The 15,057-nt window shown below is 44.8% G+C and overlaps 1 protein-coding gene across 1 annotated transcript; it reads right to left on the bottom strand.

Moving 5' to 3' along the window:
* Positions 1-11,923: 11,923 nt before the first annotated feature.
* On the bottom strand, positions 11,924-13,705 carry LOC119823563 (mRNA cap guanine-N7 methyltransferase-like). The gene is given in 7 exon segments (XM_038343638.1): positions 11,924-11,985; positions 11,988-12,142; positions 12,547-12,735; positions 12,737-13,360; positions 13,362-13,424; positions 13,426-13,658; positions 13,694-13,705. Coding segments are annotated over 7 exon segments (1,338 nt in total).
* Between the last annotated feature and the right edge of the window lie 1,352 nt (positions 13,706-15,057).

Genomic DNA, 15,057 nt, shown 5'->3' with positions numbered 1-15,057 from the left:
TTTCCCTGTTGGGTTGCTGATGAACCACCCCAACTTGGAGAACTGCCAAGTTGTACTAGATAATACAGACAAGTGGCTGCTATGGAGGTTGGGGCCCAGAAGGCAGAAGCCTCAAGCGGTGGACTCAGGGGCGTGCACCATGATTTCTGGGATGTGTGAACTGGGAGAGAGGGGAGGCCACTTCGAAACTTTGCCGGAGAACCAAGTAGTGAACGGCCTTCTCTCTAGATCCACACTGAGGTGGCATTTGAAGGTTTGTCCTCCAGTGTGAAAGCCAAACAGTTGCTGCAGTGGGCAGAGAAGAGAAGGGGCTCCCTGCAGCTGTGCTATGTGAAGCTGAAGTTTGGGGCATCAGTCTACAGGGGCAGGGAGGTCTTGAATTTTCTACAGCCAGAGTTCATTGATAAGCTGAATTAACACTAGAAATCTCTCCACACTGGTGAATTTTGTACCTCACATCAAGATGATCCCTCACAAAACCATGCTACCGCACCTCCTCAAAGGACTGCCACTGATACAGAGAAGTCATGATCGCCAAGATCATTTCTCTGTTCTCCAAACTGTCTCCAGCACCTCACCATGGGCTAGGTATCCATTTCCTCAATGACCAAACAGTTTGCTTAAGTACCTGAAAGACACCGTCCCCCCGCCCCCCCGAATCCTCATCCATCTCTGGAAGTTAGACTTTGATTGCTTTGCCCAGTGGAGTCAACGTCAGCTTAAACTTCTGGACATCAGAGGTATTGTGATTTCAATTTCGTGCCTTGCAGATTTTAGTTTTGCAGACAACTCTGCAGATGCTGAAATCTCTGCAGATTCTGAAATCTCTGCAGATGCTGAAATTAAAAGATTGTAGGATGAAGGGCCCATCTCCTCAGGGTCCTTTCTCCCTGCCCTGAGCCAATGCTCCCAGCTCACCAGAATCTTTTTATGATACTATTTCCAAGGTTCTGAAGGACATTTTGTTCCACACTGCCAACCTAAGCTAGTTGAGGAAAGCTGTGCACTGCTCCTGAAGAGGCCTATAATTGCTTTGGTTATAACAAAGAGGAATTTTCCCAATGTTATGCTGATCTGAAGATCTTAACACTATGGCAGCTCAAGATTAATCCACTTTGGTAGCAATGCCGGGTTATGACTGTCTATAAACTGGAGACCACACTGATTGTTGACTAAATTCCTTCTGGGTACTAAGAAATGAAATGCATAAAGACAGGCTTCTCATCCAAAGGACCCCATGACACATTTTGGATATAGCTCAATTTTGTCTCCATCACACTGAGCAAAGTGGGGACAGAACACGGGGCTGACATTGATGAGCACATCGGGGCAGTGAGGTTAAGTGTCCTGTGAAGTCAGAAAGTTTTTAAACCTCCAGATGTAGCTCTTGTCAGGACTGGCTCCTTCAGAGACTTGCTCCCACCTATCAAGTAATGGTCAGATTCGGAGAACCTGATTTTCTGCGGTATGCTTCTAAGTCAACCTGGTTCTCAAGATCATGATCAGGACAGATGTTTGACTAAACAAATGGAAAAAAGTTTTCTTGAATATTGAGATATGATTGGGAGTGTGTACCTCCCAATGGGTTATATTATTCAAAGTAGCAATGTATGCAAAGCCAAGATTTGAGGAAGAGTTTTGCTGAGTGAGCAGCAGATTACAAAATCCAGAGTACTCAGGCTAGGAGGAGCCGTGGGCACAACAAAGATGCCTAAAGCAGAGCAGAAGACAAGAGCAAAGGAAGAGGGGATACGCACCGTGCTTTTCCATCCTTTTAACGTGGCCCAGGCTTGGTTTAGAATCCTCTTCCCTCCACTTACAGATAAATGGATGGATCTCTAACATACCAAACCCAGCTTGTAGGCCACCTGACTGGTGGGGACACACTTCAGCGCCTCCAACTCTGGCTGGCCGCCTGCACATTAAGACCTCCAGGAGAAGGACAAAGGTCCCTGTCCTGTCCTAAAGGATTGTCAGTCCCTAGGCTGGATACTAGGTATTCAGGCAGCAACTTAACTCTTAACGTCAATGAGAGCTAAAATTTTAAACTACGTCTATCTAGGACAATAGTGTGGAGGCCCTAGGCTTGATCCAGAAAATTAAGTCAGAAAATTTAAGTCACAGCAACTTATTTGAATCAACTTCTCCTTGGACTCCAGTCACCAGTGACACTTTCTCCAAGGTGCATCTGAATCGATACTGAGTAGAGACCCCAGATCTTCTGTGGCCCCAGGGAATCCTCACTTTTCCTAATTAGAAAGCAGTTGGAGGCAGGTCCACCACCTGCTTCCCCTCAACCTGATGTGGATACTTCCACCTATGCCCAGTATTCACATGACTTTAACTAGTATATTTTTCCTCAACTTAAATTTAATCTTATTTCATGTATGTGTTTTCCCCTCATGCAAGTTTCTGTACTATGTACACACCTAGTACCCCCCCCATGGGTCCCCCCAAGAAGAGAGCATCAAAATCCCCTGAGAATTAGAGCTGGTTGTGAGCTGCCATGTGGGTTCAATGAATCTGACCTGGTTCCACTAAAGAGTGGGCCGTGTTCTCAACTGCTCAGCCATCTTTCCCAGCCACTGTTAAGACATTGAGGTAAGTTCCTCTAGTTTTCCCTTGAAGACGGAACACCTTTATATAGCACTTGCATCTTTTTGTAGGAAGACCAATAAGGTGAGTTTTTATGTCTATGTATTTGGCTTTTCACCTGGTACCTAAAGTTTTAGAATTTCTCCATAGAAAGTCAGGTCTGGTGTTACATTATCTGTGATCTGGCTACTTTGGAGGCTTGGGACAAGATCAAAGTTGAAAGCCTGCCTAATCTACAGAGTGAATCAAAGCCAGGATGTTTCAAATTTAGCAAGACCCGTCTCAAAGATGGAGATAAGAGATCAAGAGATCTCTTAATCATGGGGACACAGAGTCCGAAGCCTCATTAAAATGAGACCAAGTATTGGGATTGTGTTGCATTCAATTGAATTATTGGCCAAGGGGGTTACATAGAAGTCCCTGAACCACCGAGGATGTTGCTAAGGCAATGGGCGGTCACTGCAGGGCACCATTGCCGAGTCCACCCTGCAACACAACTCATTGCGCATGGAAAGGCAAAATGGATCCTGCGTGGAACCTTCACTGTCATAAATATCTCGGTCCAAAAAATGAAGACAGACATTGAGAAGTCAACTTAGTCTCTAGCTGCAGGGGGCCCAGTCTTGGTGAACTTAATGAAGTGCCTTCCCTTTGACTCGGTCTTTTTCCTGCATTTACACTAACTAGTAGACTTCCATATATGAACTGATAGAAGCTGCCAACAAAACAATGCCAGGTGCGAATACTCATTCAGGAGGTACCAAGGTTTACCAGGTTTCCTCCAAACCAAGTTTTACAGAGGTTTTGGATCCATGGGAAACCAAGTCAAGATTCACTAGGACAACAAAAGGTATTTGTAACACAAAGGAAGGACTGCGGGCTCTGAAATCTCCAGACTCAGGCCAGGAATAACCCCAGCAGGGCTTCCATGGCTAGTGGAGGTGATTTGGTATCCCTCTGGCAACTGGGCCAGAGGGACATTATACCACATTTCAAAGACATTTCAAAGGGGTATTAGAAAGTACTCTGCATGCTACCAAGAGAAATGTAGACACCATCCCAGCCACAAGAACTTTGATCTAAGTTCTCTGCTGCCTTCAAGATATGCTAGGGCCATGGTGGCACAAGACATTCTGTGAACAAGCCAATCTACAAATTCCTGACTTAAGGCTCACTAAGACAGAGCCCTATATCTGACAGTCCTATGGTGACCAAAGAACTAGAGACTAGATAGAGATAGGTTAAAAACCAAACACTGGTCTACAAAATAAATGAAACCTAATGATATTTTGCCATACTCAGATCAGTGCCTTGATCCTTCAGAGAAGCAAAACATCCTCCTGCAGTAGATGAGGAACGGGACACAGACCTATATCCAGACAAAGTAGAGTGTGTCCTTGGAACAACAGTTCTAAATAGGATGTCTTCATCAAACCCCTCCCCCTCAGCTCAAGAAGCCCCATGGAAAAGGGACAGTGAGATCCAGAAGTGGACAACAGGAAGACAAGGCCCCTCTGAATTAACTGAGCAAGGCCCATATGAACTCGAGACAAATAGCAGGCACAGGAGCCCAACATGGGTCTGCACACCAGGTCTTTAGCCATGTGGGCACTTGCACACAATAGCTTGCAGCTCTGTTTTATGGAACTCCTTACGCATGTGAACCAAAGTCTTATTCTTGTGCTTGCTCTTGAGACCCCTTCTGTTGAGTTGGCTTGTGCAGCTTCAGTGTGATACTTCGTTATGCTTGGTGGTTACCTTCTAGAATCCTGTTCTTTTCTAATGAGAGAGTAAGGGAGTGGATCCAGGGAGTGCAGGGGAAGTGAGAACTGGGAGTAGGAAGGTGAACCTCAGATTTTATAAGAATTTTTTTTTAAGTATTTCTTATGGTTTATTTTTATTTAAATTTTATGTGCATTGGTGTGAAGGTGTCAGATCCCCTGGAACTGGATCTTCAGACAGTTGTGTGCTGCCATGTGGGTGCTGGGAATTGAACCCGGGTCCTCTGGAAGAGGAGTCAGTGCTCTTAACCGCTGAGCCATCTCTCCAGCCCCAAGAAATTTTTTAAAATATACATTTAACCCCCCTTCGATGCTGAGATGGTTGTCTAACATGCACAACTCCCTGGGCTTACGTGTATTAAGACTGCATCTGTTAAAATGGGCCTCACAAATTTCAATATGACGATGGTACAACATTTTACAGGGGGTTAAACTTTCATCTTTTCAAACTTAGCCCTAATCCTAGTGATGATTTCCAAAATCTAACGTTAGGTTTACAACATGTTCCCAAAATCTTAATTACCTCAGTGCTTTTCCAGTTTTTTTTTAAGACTAGAAAAAAAAAGCCAACATTTATCCTTATATCCGATTTCTTCCAACCTCTACAACGTCAACTATCAAGTGTTGGGCTCAGGAAGTGGGGGGGCACACAAAAATGGGAACAGACAGAAGTCTAATAAACTAGAAGCAAACTTTATTCTGGAAACCAGATTCCAAGGAAAATAGAACATCTCCATGGGGCACAAAAAAAAAAAAAAGCTTTCAGCTGCGACCACGGACAGATGGATTTTATAAGGCTGTGGCAAAGGCCGGTTTCAGGTGTACCAAGCATGAAGTCTGAACAAAGGAATTTTTACAACCGAGGTAAAGCTCAGATTCAGATTACCTTCAACTGAAAAACTGTTAAGATTATAAACCAGTGTTTGTACTTAACCTATTGTCTTTCCTTGGTACTTTCCCAGGTAGTGTTTCCTGAAGCCATGTGCTCTCCCCACTTTTGTTCCCGCCAGTTTCACATAGTAGGGATAATGTGTAACCCAGGTCATATCTCCATTTCCTAAAAGTTGATGCAGCTCATATCAGTAGGCTAGCTCTGTTTGCAGAGAGATGCTTTGGTTTTGTAAATAAAGCTATGGGTTTTTAAAGCAAAGTAACTCACTGTTAATAGTTAATCCTTAAACTTCTGACAGTGTTCTGACCAGTCCGTTTTCATCCTCCTTAAGCTGCTGACAGTGTTCTGCTGACCAGTCTGTTCTCATCCTCCTAGGTTTTACCAAATTTCTACATTCCAGAATCTACATTTTATATTCTTATTCTTGGTCCCTTCATCAAGCACAATGCTAATGGAGTCTCATGGACCCACCCTGCAAACTTAAGCTTAAGCCTTGTAACCATGAAAGTTGTGCTCAGATTCTAAAGAGAATAAGATTTCAGTTCACAAGATCATGGACCAAGTCAACCAATGTAGAGCTGTTCTGACTTCTGAGGCCTCATTCCAAGGTGGCGGCAGACATTCCTGCTAGGAAGAGTATTGGTCTGCAAAAAGCAGAGCGCAGTTTAAGTCAGCTTCTCAGCAGAGTTTGAGCCTCTGGAAGCCAAGTGCTGGCTTGCTTCTGACCCAAGGAAGAACAAATTGGGAGTTTGCTTAGATCCTTCTGGAAATTAGAGGCTTCCACAGCTAACTGCCAAATCCTTCTGTGGAAATACGTATCGAAATCACAAGGAAAGCAAAGACATTGTTTCCCCCGCTTTATTATTTCCCACACTCTGCAACAGAGGGATGCCAGACACAGGCTGACTACAGCTTTCTGTTTTTTTCCCTTCCTCTGAGAGCCTGTGCTGTAAATTGACAGAGTTGGGGATGACACTAGGTCAGGCTGATGCATTTCACTGGGCCCAAGGGTTGCATGCACAAAATGAAGTTGCTTGGGAATTGTGTGGGAATCGTGAATGAAGAAAACCCCGAGAACTGAGTAAACATGCCTATAAGATAGCTAAAGGTCAGAGAAGGCAGCCTATTGCTCATTTAAAAAGATTTAAGGAGAGACCCATAAAAGTCTCTGAACACTGCCCAGTGGCAGCATCACTGCTTTAGTACATTTAATATGTAGGGTGGGAGGGGGCTTTTTTTAGGATCAGCAAGTGGACAGGACTTTTCCGTCAGGAAATAGAAACATTTACTTCCCGATACTGGGCAGCCATGGCCAACCAAGTAAAGATTACAGGGTCTAGTTCTATGAACTTGTGGTTTTAAGAGCAGGCATTGACTCTAAACGGCCACATCACGGGGACAAGCTCAGCTTAGAACAAAGGCTACACAGACAGGACCGCTCTTCAGCGGTGTCCCCTACTTGATTATTCTAACCCTCCAAGAGCTACATCAAGCTGGGTCAGAATAAGTTGGGAATGGAGTGGAGAGAGTGGCTAGGATCTCAGGCGAGTGTGCAGCCACTCAGCCTATGATGTGCACTAGCCAAAAGAACCACATTGAAGTTCTCCATTGTCACAACTGCTGTGGGTACGCAGGACGAGGATAACCAGTTCAAATTTCCTGGGGGAGGCTATGGTCTGAGAGGGGCCCAACTATACATTTCCTCCACAGGAATTCTCAATAATTGAGAATTCCACCCACAAGTGTAACCAGCGACCCTTTCCCACACCAGATGCCCCTGGCTCAGACTATGGCATTCAAAAGTCAGGAGTGATCAGCCTACCGACTGTAGTGACTTTTCCACAGAAGGGCAATACCATCATGTCTTAAGCACAGCTGCCAAGGGAAAGAACATTAAAGATACAAAGCATCACACCACTCCATTTAGGACGTCAGAAATGTCCACTCCTAAGGGAGTCTCCGCTACAGTTCCTATTCTACAGGTTCAGAGTCTTCCAGCGTCTTTTCCAGTCATTAGCATCCTTTGTAGGCATTTCTCAGAGCTTGAATAGCAAAAATGCAAGGTTGAGTGCCAAACAGCAAAGGGTAGACCAGGACACCTCCATTTCAGTTTGTCACCCGAGGAATAAACTACATCAGAGGCAGTGGCTAGTCACTTGAGTACATGACCATGCCCGTAGTCCCAGAGCCAAGGGGACACAGGTTGGAGAGAGTAGGGTAAACACCAAATACTCCAAGTTCTCAGGTATCAAGACTATGACAGAAAGGTAGGGAGGCAGACAAGATGCTCATTCTGGGAATTCAACAGTATAAAATGTCAGGCATGACCTAGAGCCAGTACCCCCCCCCCCCCGCCCCAGACATCTTCAGATACTAGTGGCAGAGTTAAAAGAGTAAACAGAGCTCAGATGGAACTTAAGTGCTGGATCAGACTTCCTAGCACAGGCCAAGAGCACCACTAAAAGGTTACTTCTTCCTGTTCTCACCCCCCACACCTGTGGCTAATGCTTGCCAGCTTGATTACAGTAGGAACCCCCAAATGGGACACACCTATAAGGATTTTTCATTCCTCAAGGGGGGCAGAGGCCATCTTGCTGGAGAATGTTAGCTTGAAGAAGCAGAACGCAGCTGAGTCAGTTCCTCAGCAGAGTTTCAAAGCCCTTGGATACAAGTGCTGGTTTGACGCCGACCCAAAAATGAGCTGGGAGTTTGCGTCAATCCCTCTGGAAACTAAAGGTTTCCTCAACTACCAAAACAGTCCTGCCAAATCCTGTGGGAATACCTATCTAAACCCTGGAAAAGATGAAGACACTTGCTATGTTCTCTATTTCATTTCTCACTCTGCAAACAAAAGCTACTGCAGGAGCTGCTAGGCTGTGGATGCCAGACACAGGCCGACCACAGCTTTGCGTTATGAGAGCCTGTGCTGTAAGCTGACAATGTTGGGAACTGCCCACCCCTAGGTCAGGCTAGTGTGTGTCCATGGACCAAGAGAGAACTTGTGCAGGAAATCGGAATGGAGGAGACCACACAATTGGACCGAGAGGCAGGCCTGAAAGACAACTATCAAGAGGTGAGCTAGAATCAATCTCCATTTGCATTCATGTGATAAAACACATGGAGCAAGAACAGAATCCCCTACCCCACCAGCACTCACTGTGTGCTCTCTGAAAGCATACAGACTGAATGAACCGCAGCCACCCTTGCTGCACAGTAGGTTTTAGAGAAGGGGAGGAACCTTGGGCGGGTCCCTTTTATATTGCTCATTGGCCTTTCAGTGTGTTTATGCGAGGTTTTTCCTCAGGACATGTAAGCATCTGCTTCTACCATATTGGACAGCAATAACCAAAGTAAGGATCAAGTCTAGTTGCCAGAGGATTTTTTTTAAGAACATGAGTTGACTAAACAGCCACATCACTGGGAAAGCTCTTCAGAATCAGTAACTTTTCCCATGGCTGCATAGATGGGAAGATAAATGATAGTCATTCTTCAGTTATGGGTTCTAGCTCTCCCAAGCCTATATAAAGCCCTGACAGAACTGAATAGAGTTTGGTAGGGTACCCAATAGGGAGTGCCTGGGAACTCAGGTGAGGGCATCTTGGACCTGCATCCTGTATGGACGGACCATCATAATGCCCTATGCTGAGGGAACTAGAGTTGTCATGGCTACCATGGTTAAGATGGTACTGGCTCGATATGCCCAGAGACAATCCATCTATACCACCACTTGGGGAGATCATGGATGAGAGACCCACTGTATTTCCTCCATGGGTATATTTCAGTAAATGAGTAGAGCCTAAGCATATGCCTAGGCAGCCCTTTCCATCTCCAGATGCACCTGCTCTGATTTTGGCCATTATGCCAGCCAGGTGTGTACACTCAATAACACAAGCTACAGTCAAGAGGGAAGTTCAAATGAGAAAAGTCTCCATGAAGATCAGATTGAAGGTAAGTCAGTAGGGAATTTTCTCCATTGGTGATCAATGTGAAAACCCATCCCATTGTGGGTGGAGCCAACCCTCAAGCTTCAAAATCCCGAATTCTAAAAGCAGGGCGAGCAAGTTATGAGGAGCAAGTCAAAAAAGCAGTGTCTGCTGCCCACAGCCTCTTCTACCAACTCTGGCCTCCAGGTTTCTGCCCTTTGACCCGACTTCCACATCATAGTCTGTATCTTCAGAGGACGTGTAAGCTAAGTAAACACTGTCCTACCCAAGTTGTTTTGGTCATGGTGTTGTATCATAGCAACAGTAATCCTGACAGAAATTGGTACCAGGATAATGGGGCACTGCTGTGTCAGATCTAATCTAGCAGGGGACAGACTCATCAAGAGTCCTTACATCAACTTTCATAGATTCACAGGGATGGAGACTGAAGGATCGTGGGAAGCCAGATAAGACATGTCCCAGGCTTAAACAGTGGCCAAGAAAGTGCAAGCATGTGTTTGAGTGTGATGAGGCGCTCTCAGTCATCTTCCAATAGCTGACAATGAACAGAGCTTAGATGGAACCCAAATGCTAGGTTAGGTTTCCTAGCAGAGACCAAGAATGCCCCCCTGTCTAAGAGGACACTTCATACTTTCTCATTCCTTTCTTCCCCACATCCTAGTACAGGAGGACACAAGGTCTCAAAGGATAGAACAGCATGCTGCTGTGTCAGGCCCTTAAGGCTAGAAGAACTGACCCCCTGAGAGAGGGTATATGCATTGTCCAATTCTCAATGTCAGAAGAATTCCATATAGTGAGGAGTCTAAGAGTAGCAATCTGATTGGATGTTGGGAGGTCAGTAAATTTAACTGGGCTTCTTAAAGCAGTTCCTAGAGAGTTTTAAAGCCAGGGCCTCACTATACTTAAGTCTGTACTGTTCCTATCTCATGAAAATAAAGTGAAGTCAGTGTCTGGCAAGGAAGATATTTTAATACATTCTCATTTGAACTGATGGAGAATCAGAGGTTTTATATGGTTCTCAAACTTGCCTTGATGCTGATGAGATCCTGGATCCCGCATCCTACTTCTAGACTGCTGCCATTATATTTGCACAGTATATGTTATGTTCACACACAGCTGTATTTTAATATAGAACTGAGACTGAAGCCAAAGACATCCTTAACACACTTCAGTGATGGATTCTAGGCTGTTTATGCAGAGAGCATGAGGACCCTTCACCTAAAACTGTCACTATTCATTGTGACACATCTGAAGAGCAGTAGCTAGCTCATGTTACACGTTGACCCCTGAGCAGAAACATTCTCAGAATTTCCATTCTCAAAGAGGCCTCCCATTCCCATCACATAAAACAGGCAATCGGCACCAATATATATCTTTTCTCTAAGCACACACTTGGGTCCATGTGAAGCTTCCCTGTGCAGGCCAATCTCATCACCAACTGATTCTATGACGAGGTGCTTCAGGGATCAATTTGGATGCTGCCGGGACTGGCCAGAAGAAAGCCCTCCCCTAGAAAGTGCCCGTATGAAGTATGCCAACGAGCTTGCACCTTAGCACATACAAAAAGCTCCATTCCCAGATGTTGCATACCAACTTAGTTTCAAGCCTGCCTCATTTTACAGCAACACACCATCGTGGTGGCCCCACAAGTGCCTCAGTTTCTATCTGGAGTCCGTTTTGACATGTAACCTCTAAACAAGAGGTTAAGTTTCAATCTCCTTGAGAGCCATGACAATGTTCCTTTTAAGCCCATGGGAAAGAACATTAAAAACAAACTGTTGCAGGAGACATGTTGAGATAGCGAGGCTGCCTGTTCAAGGATAGGAGGTGGGTAATTGACTATGCTGTGCATTGTTCTGCGCTTTTGGCCTTTGGTCTGTAAGGTCTGCAACTTCTGAAATAAACTCAGGGCTGTTCAGCATTGACCAACAGACCCTCCTGACTTGGTCCTATTTTCTCAGTCCTCCCCACCTTCAGGTACCAGCCCCCCTAAGCTGACTCGTTGGAGCAGGCTCCAACATTTTGATGAGGCATTAAGGTTAAATGTGGAGTAAGAGGTCAGATGACCTGCAAACAGTAGGTATAAAGCTATCATTCCACCATGCTGAGAACATGGAGTTAGACATAACCCTGAACCTTCAAAATACAGAACACCCACCACTGTCCCTTTATTTTTTTTCCACAGTATTAGCAAACAGTTATTTTATTGAAACACAGTCAAAATCTAGCCAGGTAGCTCTTAACAACAATCTAAAATCAAGTTTTACTCTTATAACTTTAGCAATATATAATTGAACACTTACATTCTAATGTATAGAACAATCCATTTCACTAAAACACTAACAAAACTTGGGAGTGCATGGTGGCAAGCTAGCACTCCTTTGCCAATTCTACAGCTTTTATAAATTCAACTCTAAACACACTCAGCAATCACAGCACTGGGGAGAGGTCAGGTGCTCTGACATGCTTTGTTATAGTTTGATAGCAGAGGGAACCAATTCTTAGACTATTACATAATAGATCTTAAAGACGAAGCATTCTTATGTACACACACACACAATACTAACTTGTCACAGACAGTGTCAAATATATACACTGGACTTGGCAGCATCCTACACATTGAGAACTTACTAGTAAATAAACAGCTGTCAAATGTATCTGAGATGGTCTGCTCCATCTGTAAGGATGGAGTGCTGCTCAGAGGCAACTGCTCACTGCTGCTTCTCAAAGGCAAAGACCAAGTAGATACTTGTAGCTTCCCATTCTGACTTAAGGTTCCCAGGGGTAACCTTACATGACTGTTCTTCATGTACTTGGCAGCATGTGCATAGTCACCGACTTTTTCAGAGACTAGTTTAGAGTTATCGTTTGCAGGGTATGGCTCCAGGGCCTGCATTCGTTTTAAAAGCAGTTTGTTTTCATTGTTCTTTGTAGGTGCCATTCTGTGGTGTGGAGCAGACAGACAGGCCTGCTTTTCGTCCTGCCCTGATCCCACATGGCTAGCTTTACACCCGAAACACACAAATTGTATTCTTTTAAACACTGCCTGGCCCCTAGTTTCAGCCTCTTACTCGCATCCCATATCTAATAATCTGTGCAACACCACGAGCGGTGTCTTACCGGGAAAGATTCAGCACATCTGACCTGGTGGCTGGCTTCATCCCATCTGTCTTCCTGAGAGGCACAACGGTCTGCTCAGAGAGGCGAGGCGGGGCAATTGTCTGAGCCATCTACCTCACTTCCTTTTTCCTGTTCTGTCTACTCCATCTAAATTTTGCCCTATCAAAAAGCCAAGGCAGTTTATTAGCCAATGAGAATCCTCCATCAGTTCTTAATCTTTTCTTCATAGAACTCCCGAAATGTTTTTTTTATATATATTAGCTTCATATTGTACTTTGCCATTTCAGTTAGCAACGGAAAATAGACCAAGAATTCAGGGACGTCCACAACACCTTCCAAGTTGAAGTCATATTTGCAGCCAAATAAAGGATAACTTCCTTTCTTCTGGAATTTCACAGTGTATATTTCCAAATGATTCTGTTTCTGAAGCTTCGAGGCGTCTTATCAGTTCGAAGCTATTGGGGGTGGTACCAATAAAATAGCCTCCAGGATTAAGCCTTCCACAAGCATTTCTAAGCATCATATCAGCTTGCTCCAAGGACTCAAAGGAGTAATGGCAAGCAAACTGACAACTGCAGATGTCAAAGCGCATTTCTGGATCATGGAATTTTTCAACCAAAAGTTCCTTTGAGCAGTCAGCAGTTATAAATTCAGCCTTAAAAATATCACGACGACCTTTCATGTCTTCATAACGCTGTTGACACTGTTTCATAGAATCAGCAATATCAGCACACACCAGCCTGCTAATTCTCCCCTTCCTCCACTTGAGCAAATCTCCACCTTTTCCACATCCTAGGTCCAAAACAGTGATGTCACGATTTTTCCTTTGTCGTACCTTTTCTAAAAATTCCCCAATAAGGATACTTTTAATCCAATTATTAAAGTTTCTTAGGTAAAAAATGCGACTCTGACAGCGCTTCTCCAAACCCACTTCCTGAAGCTCGTTATAGTGGGCAGCAACGGCAGAGCTGTGTCCTTCCTCCAGCTTTTTCCGCTTTTCTGCAATATCCTCGGACTGTAGTTTTCTTTCTCTGGGTGGTCCCTCCAGAGGAAGGCTCGTCTTCGGAAACATCACCCCCCCTTCCAGTTTCCTTTTGAAACACCATCACCACCAGAGCATTTTCCCTCATTTTCAACATCGAGTTTTCTTTTCTTGGATGGGGAGTCCTCCACACAACTCGAATTCTCCACGAGATCACCTTCAAACTCTTTCCTGACTTTTGGCTGGCACGTAGGAGTCTTCTCAGAAAGGCTTGGCCCAGATGCAGCAATGGATTCATTAACACTTGGAGGAGATTCTGTTTCAGAATCTATGGACACTTTTCCCTGGTCAAAAGACATCTTTTCATATTTGTTTTTGCAGAGCTTTCCATTTCGGGTTACTTGAACTGACAGTAATACCACACAGACATCCACGATTCTCACCACTGTCCCTTTAACCCAGAGGCAGTGACTAATTGCTTCTTCAGTGAACACAAGGGAGAATGCAGAACATCTCCAACTGGGAGCTTTCCCCTCTAGCATGCCCTTCAGCTGCATGCTCTGGGTGCTAACAGCTCCAGGCTCTGAAGCAGAGATGTGCCTTCACTGTGGATGTGCTGTGGAGAACTGAAGCTTCCCGGGTAACTGTTTCCATCTAAGAAGCTGAGCATGGACCTAAGTCTTGCCTATTTTCATGGTCTAAGCAGACTCATTCTCCCTATGCCATTCCAACGCCTCTTCTGGCAGACTAGAGTTCAGAGTAGAGTTCAGAATCAGCCTATAATAAAGTCCTCCAAAAATAAAAAACTATGTACCACTAGCAGCTAGGTACAAACTCCTAGGATCATCAGGAGCAGAGACCAAAGTAAACGCGTGCGAAGAAGGGACAGGCTGAGCAAAGCTGGGAAAACTTGGCCTTTAGAAGTGCGATTATGTAAGCCTACCGACCCTCAGTTTTGCCAACAGAGCAGAAACGGCTGACCCCAGAGCTCTCAAGCTCAGACCCCTGTAACCATGAGCCAACTGGGGTCGACTGGGATGCACTGTTATAAGACCCCTCTTGGCTCCCTCGTTGTCATAATACCTCACCTGACAATTTTGCCTAAATGGGGATTACAAATTGCTCCTAAGATTCAAAAAGGAGATTCTGTTAATTACCTAGCTTATAGGAAATTAGGACACAAAAGGCACAAATTAGGAGACCAGTTACAGACTCCCGACAGAAATCTTTCACACGCTGCTGGGCAGCTGTAGACCTTTCTAACTCATGATCCCAATAAGTGTGCCTTTATCAAGGGCAAAGCAGCTGCATGTGAGCCAGAAAAGTCAAATTGGTAGAACAGAGTCCTTCACTCCCCGCCGCAGACCATTTACTGCTTCAGGGCATGGGAGAAAGTTGGCTCATTTGTACCTACTATTTTTTTCATTTTACATACCAACCCCAAGGTTCCTCTCCTTACACATCCTGTCTCTTTCCCACCTCCCACTCACTCTTCAGAGGGGTAAAAGCCTTCCTTGGGAAGTTGACAAAGTCTACCCAATTTCTTTACCACACCCTTTTCTACTCTGGTTGTCAGGGATATCCAAATCTTATTTTTTGGTGATTTTCCTCTCTGGAGGTCCTCATTCCAGATAACGAGACCAAAGGGCAGTAACATGAGACTGGTAAGATTGAGCAGAGCATTTTAAAAGGACACTAGGAGGCCCTAAGCTTTCCACGATTCAGAGCAAGGAGCAGGGTACT

This window comes from Arvicola amphibius, chromosome 9 (assembly GCF_903992535.2).
Source record: "Arvicola amphibius chromosome 9, mArvAmp1.2, whole genome shotgun sequence".
Classification (NCBI taxonomy): Eukaryota; Metazoa; Chordata; class Mammalia; order Rodentia; family Cricetidae; genus Arvicola; species Arvicola amphibius.
Note: the sequence above shows the minus strand (reverse complement) of the source record. Positions and strands in the feature narration are given on the sequence as shown.